This window comes from Chelonoidis abingdonii, chromosome 4 (genome assembly GCF_003597395.2).
Source record: "Chelonoidis abingdonii isolate Lonesome George chromosome 4, CheloAbing_2.0, whole genome shotgun sequence".
In the NCBI taxonomy this organism is placed as follows: domain Eukaryota; kingdom Metazoa; phylum Chordata; order Testudines; family Testudinidae; genus Chelonoidis; species Chelonoidis abingdonii.
The window spans coordinates 95,748,821-95,755,709 of NC_133772.1; the positions used below are offsets into that span (position 1 = coordinate 95,748,821).

The 6,889-nt window shown below is 42.3% G+C and overlaps 1 protein-coding gene across 3 annotated transcripts in view; it reads left to right on the forward strand.

Moving 5' to 3' along the window:
• Positions 1–5,053, forward strand: part of LOC116829382 (formin-like) — a 254,480-nt gene extending 249,427 nt beyond the window's left edge. For all 3 annotated transcript variants that reach the window (XM_075065486.1, XM_075065487.1, XM_075065488.1), the window contains one exon: positions 3,522–5,053. In XM_075065486.1, coding sequence (XP_074921587.1) covers positions 3,522–3,566 — 45 coding nt within the window. In that variant the 3' untranslated portion in view covers positions 3,567–5,053. The remainder of the gene's footprint in view (positions 1–3,521) is intronic.
• The last annotated feature ends 1,836 nt before the right edge of the window (positions 5,054–6,889 follow it).

Sequence of the window (6,889 nt, forward strand, 5' to 3'; positions counted from 1 at the left end):
AATAAACAAGGTTTTTCAAGAAGGTTCAGAAGGTTCATTTAAATTAATTTAAAATGTTAGATCTTAGCACCACGGGGGCCGGCTCAGCCCGTCTGCTGGTCTGGGGTTGCTGTTCACCCTAGCTGTCGCAGTGGCGGAGTGGCCCTGCATCCGGACCCCAGCTGGGAAGGGATCTGGCAATGCCAGAACCCACGGACCCGGCAGGCGGGCTGTGCGGGTGCCCGCAGATGGGCCTCCAGGACCCGGCTGTGGTTGAGCGCTTCAGCCTACTGCGCCTCAGGGGTTTCCATCCTTTTGGCTTATTCCTGCCAGCCGTGATCCCAGCTGCCCACTGAGGAGGTCCCGCGCTCGCGCGCCCCACCATAACAGTAGGTTACCTACTTGCTCCCTGTGCTGGTCCATGCTCTTCTGTATCCCTGCATGAAGCTGAGGGCGAGAGTGCATTCTGAGCGTACCAGTGGCTAGGGCGTGTAAGGTCTGGCCAGAGAGCTAAAATGAGGAAGGGAGCTAGAGGTCTCCGGCCAGGACGGGTTTGCTGATGTGGGGCACTTTTACGCTGCAGGCATCTCCCATTTGGTGTGAGGGTGGTGGCAGGTGGGAATGTTGACTCCCGTTGTTGAGTGCTCAGCTGGTGGGGTGGGGTAATGGGGGCTATGTCGCGGATTTCACTTGCGGATTGTGCGGGAGGGCGGAGGAGATATGGAGTGGTGACTAAATAGTGCAGGCAGATGAGTCGTGGGGCGATTGTGAGTGGGATGCAGATGTCAGGGCACGGGGGGCTGTAGTATGTGGGAGTGCCAGCACAGTTGGCTGGGACAATGGGGGGGAGGTGAAGGAAGTTCAACAGAGCGGTGGATGGACCAGGACTCAGGCAGGGGTCTGGGGGGGTGTGGGCGGTGCAGGCTCAGGCAGAGAACTGGGAGTGTGGGGGGATCCGGATCTCAGGGTCAGAGGGGCATTGGGTGACATGCCCCACCCAGAACCCCCACCCCCCACCTCATCCTTGTCCCAACTACCCCCTCCTGGTACCCCACCTCCTATCTAAACCTCCCTGCCCCTTGTCCCCTGACTGCCCCAACCCTTATCCACACCCCCGCACCCAGACAGACCCCCTGGACTTCCATGCCTATCTAACCGCTCCCCTCCCCCTGACAGGACCCCCAGAACTCTAGACCCATACACCTCCCCTGCTCCCTGCCTGCTCCAACCTTTCTCCACACCCCTGCCTCCTGACAGCCCCCCCAGAACTCCCAACTCATCCAACCCCCCCCAGCTCCTTGTCCCCTGACCACCCCTTCCAGAGACCCCACCACCCTAACTGCTCCCCAGGACCATCCTTGCTCCTGTCCCCTGACTGCCCTGACCCCTATCCACGCCCCAAACAGACCCTGGGACTCCCATGCCCCCATCTACTTCCCCCGCTCCCTTACTGCTCCCTCCAGAGACCCCCACCCCTAATCACCCCCCTGGGATCCCACCTCCCCATTCAACCCATCCTGCTTCCTGTCCCTTGACACCCCCCCCCGACCCCCTTACCATGAGGCTCCCTGCTCATCTGGAGCCCTGCCACCACGCGCACAGCCCAGCCCCACCCCACCCCTCAGAGCGATGTGGGCGCAACAGCAGGGCTCTGGATGAGCAGAGAGCATCTTTACCTCTCCACGGAGCCAAACGCTGCCCCTCGGGAGTGCACAGCCCCAGCCCCCAGAGGGCTGCAAGCACGGTGGCAGAGCTCTGAGGGAAGGTGGGAGAGGGGCCAGCGGCTTGCTGCGTTCAGCCAGCGCTCCGTCCCGGGACCGCGGACCCTACAGCTTGCCGCGTCGGCAGGATTTTTTATGGCACGTGGAGTCCCAACAGGCAGCCGCGTGCCATTAAAAATTGGCTCACGTGCCATCTTTGGCACGCATGCCATAGGTTGCTGACCCCTGGTATAGTGGATTGCAAGCTAAATATGAGTCAACTGTGCAACACTGTTGCAAAAAAAGCAAACATCATTCTGGGATGTATTAGCAGGAGTGTTATAAGCAAGACATGAAAAGTAATTCCTCTACTCTACTCCATGCTGATTAGGCCTTAACTAGGCACCACACTTCATGAAAGATGTGGAAAAATTGGAGAAAGTCCAGAGAAGAGCAACAAAAATTATTAAAGGTCTAGAAAACATGACCTATGAGAGAAGATTGAAAAATTTGGGTTTGTTTAGTCTGGTGAACAGAAAACTGAGAGGGGACATGATACCAGTTTTCAAGTACGTTAAAGGTTGTTATAAGGAGGGGGGAGAAAAATTATTCTCCTTAACATTTGGAGATAGGACAGGAAACAATAGGTTTAAATTGCAGCAAGGGCAATTTAAGTTAGACATTAGGTAAAACTTCCTAACTGACAGGATGAATAAGCACTGGAATAAATTGCCTAGGGAGGTTGTGGAATCTCCATCACTGGACATTTTTAAGAGCAGGTTAGACAGACAGCTGTCAGGGATGGTCCAGATCGGGGTGGGCAAACTTTTTGGCCTGATGGCCACATCTGGGTATAGAAGATGTATGGCGGGCCATGAATGCTCATGAAATTGGGGTTAGGGGTGCAGGGGGGGGTGAGGGCTCTAGCTAGGGTGCTGGCTCCAGGGTGGGACCAGAAATTAGGAGTTCTGGGTGTGGAAGGAGGCTCCAGGCAGGGGAGGGAGGATGAAGGGGTCATGGGGGGGTGAAGACTATATAATAATTCTCTTCTCCAAAACCTGATTAGCAGTTTTGATACGTTTCCACTCTAATAATTCTGGACACATGGAAGTAAATAGAATATTGTCATGAATTGCACTGAGATTTTTGTTTCTAAAGAGAGAACATTCAAACATTTTAGTTGACCTGTTAACTGTGTATGTACTTCTACCTTTTCAAGATCAGAGCAACAGCAGCAACAATTGCTTTGAACTTGTTCTGCCTCAAGAAATTTCGCTTCATTTCTCAGGAGATGCCTCCTTACTTCCAACTCAGAAAAAAACCCTCCTGTCAATCAATGTAGCAATGCCCATGAAGCTCAGCAATTTATGCTTTTTTTTCCCTACTGCCCACAATGGGCTTCTATGAGGGTCAGCTTTGAAAGCAGAATGGAAGAAGCTATTAAAATCATACATTTTGTATACATTATTTTGAAATGTTTCCAGCTTTCTGCAGCAGCATTGATCTTTGCAAAATGTCTTGTTTGTATTTAAAGTGACTGACTCCTTAAAGACATATAGAACTAGTTAAATTCATAGAAAGGCATTTATGGAGTTTGATAGTTGGGCATTGTGTGTTGAAAGAAATCTTTGCAGGAAATGACAAACTAGAGCATAGTTTAGATATTTATGATATGGCACTCCAGGAGTTAATTTTCTGGAGGAAAAAAAAGGCTCCAATCTACTATGACTGGTTTGCTGCTACTCAGTTCAGTGTTCTAGACCACATGCTTGTTGCAGTTTGAGAACAGATGGAAAATTAAAGACAAGAATGATAATAAAGCTCTTTTTTCCTGAACAACAGAAAGAAAAACTACGTCAGAAGGAAGCCAGCGTGACCACTAACTGAAAGAAGACACATGAAAATAATGACAGTGTGACTTAATACCTTGCATGATGCTTTACTATGCCCATTCCCCAGGGAGCACCTTATGTTAATGTTATGCAGTTCTGCTTTTCTCATCTCTTTCTGAGACAGTCCACTAAAGACTTTCCAATCCTTTATAAAGAGTTTGCTGATTTAGTAGAGAGAACACTAAGAAGCTGTTTACAGGGGAATTATGAAGGGTTTTATATAACTCTTCCTTACATGGCTTAAAATGCAATTCTTTTCTAGATGATTATTTGAAGTACTTATGCATTGTGCACTAATGTGGAAAAGATAAAAACAGGGTTTTGGATGTTGAATTAAGTAACAGCTAACAACCTGTATATTGCTTACTTTAGCTTCATGTAAATTACCACAGAGGTACAGTTCAACTCATGAGAGGCTATTCTATCATAAGCTTTTAGTCCTCAGGGCAACTGGGGGCAATTTAGATCCTAAATCATTTTTGATAGTCTAAATAAGTATTAAATTCATTTTGTTAAAACTGATGCAAGTTTATTATAATTAATGTATTCTGTATTTTATTACAGTTATTTTTATAGAAAACTCAGTCTGTGCCATATGCATTGAAATAGGAATAATATTTTGCACATGTGGTGAGAGAAATAGCTTCAGATTCTGTTGTCTTATAATATGTAGATGATATAACTGGCAAATTATTTTTATGGTTTTGACTTGATGTTTTCTTATGTGTTCTTCGTGTTGCCTGTTTCAAAAAGACAAAGGACAGAAGCATTTTTTATTTCAAATTATCAGTGCCGTAAGATAATTTATTTGTCATCATTCATCTAACTATAGTGCATAACACATCTCCATAGAGTCATATATTTACTGCCAAATGTCTGGCTTTAAATTCTATTGAAGCTCATATTCTTTAACAATAAGCACCTCATTATAAAACATATTATACAGCCTTCTCTTGTCTCCCCATATATTTGTATCTGTATGTATAAAACAAACATGTACTCTATTATGTTAGAATTTGAGGAAGAAGTAAGAGAATCTTGCTATCATCTTGTCATAATATAACCACTCTTTGCGAAGTGTCCTGCCGAGTGCCCTGAGCTCCACTGTTACTTTCAGGCACTCATTACATCACAGGATCAGGTTCTTAGAAAGAGAGATCCTTGCAGCAGACAAAGTTTCAAGGTAGAATAAAAATAGTGACTATTAAAAATAAATAGAACTTTTATTATAGACAAACAATAGACTGCAACTAAACAAGCAACTGGGTAGGGATCTTATAAAGAAAACTTTCCACAATTACTAAATTATAAAAACCTTCTGATTACTAGGGTCATATGACCAATACAAATGAAATAACGATACAGCAGAAAGTTTAGAATCTATAGTAAGGAAGGTATTAATCCCTTGACATGGCAGTTGAAAAGAATATAAATGAAAGAAATATATTGGGTTATCTACATAGCAAATGAGATGCTGTAAGTATAGCAAGATTGATAAGGTGGTTGTATATTTATTGAAGAAAACAATAGTTGTAGCACCCCTATTTATGTTTCTCATTTGGATAGTTCTGAACAAATAAAGTTAAGGGAGGTAAGATAGCCCTATATATTTTGGAATTTGTAGCTGCTGTTGATGAACGTAATATGTGTAAATATGCTACTAATGAAAACACATCAAATGTAGATCAATGGGGGTAAATAGATTCATGAGGAGGAGGTGTTCCCCCAGTTAGCATGGACATTTGCGAGAACATTCAAGTGCTAGTGATACGGTAGTACCATTCTTCTGACTGAAGGAAAGCAAATTCCAAAGATCAAAATTTTCTGTCTTCCATCAAACCAAGCACAAACATAGGTGAAATGCATCTACTTTGGCAATCAGCATTAACGATGTACAACATAAGCAATAGTGCTCATACAAGCCAAAGATTCAAGAACAGCAGTAGGCAAGACGATTTTGATAAGTCTCTAAGCAAACTACTGTACTGTACTGTTCTGTACCTGTCAAAAAACTCTGGAATATTGTAATTATAGCTGGATGGGAATTTTCTGACAAAACATTTTTCATCAGAAAATGCAAATTCATCAAAACAGAAAATCTTGGGGAAATTGCTTTCAACATATCTCCTGGTTTGAAAAAATGTTGTGGAAAAAAAGTTTTATAATTGTCAAAATTTCCCATGTAAACATTTTTTAAATGAAATGTTTAAATTTTGGGTTCAAAATGACTTTTTGTTTAGAAATAGTGGTTAATTTATACTTTAAAAATATTAAAAAGTCAAAATTGAAATGAAATGTTTTAAATTTGTATAAATGAAACCCTTCATTTTTTCCCTAATTCTTGCTTCCTGAAATGTTTTCAGATTTTTTACTTTTTGTCCCAATTCGAGGAGATTTTTTTTTTCAAAATCTCAAAATTTCTCACTGGATATGAAAACACTTTCCTCTCAGGTCTAATTGTAATTATTTTTTTCCGTGAAGGGGCAGTTATGTTTCAAACTTCCACCCTTTTATTACTAGCAGGATTACTACTAGATTAAATGGAAAAGAACACCTGGTTCATTTGATCCATTCCCCTGCTTGGGATTTAATGACTATTGTAAGCTTTACTCTGAATGAATTGACCTGACCAGCTAAAAAGCATGCTGGTAGACCACTGGCCAATATCCACAAGTGATCAGAGACCTTTAAGACTGGTGCCACCTATTGATCTTAATGAAGTTATTCTAGCAGAAAAGTGGCATTTGTGATTAACAGATATTCTATTAAGGCTTGGCAGAATTCGATTTTTATTATTTTGAAGAATAATATTGCTGTTAATTTTAAGTATTATTTAAATTTTTATCATTGCAGGAAATTGGGGGGGCAGAGGAATCAGACATTAATTATTTTATGAGAGTAAATGTATTTCAAACAGTTAAAGCTTTATAACCATTAAAACACAAATTGTCAATATCAGACGTTGAAGTATACAAAGTAAATATCCCTAAATCAAACTCTAATAAGTTCTCAAGCTGCATTTTTTTTTACTTTGCCTATCTGTAAATTTCTGTTGTTATTGATGGAACTATTTTTGTCGGTTGATATGTACACGGTGAAATCAACAGTTACTGACATTTACTGATTAAAAATTGAATCCTTCCAAGCCTACTTATGTGTATATGTAAATTAAATAATTATGCACTATTTAGGTACTCTAGATTTAACATTTAGAGACCAGCCTGAATCAAAACCTGGGATGTGAATACCCCTGAAGTTTCTGTCTAATAACACAATGGCACAGCATAAAGTGCTATGTCCAGGAAGTTGAAAGCATTT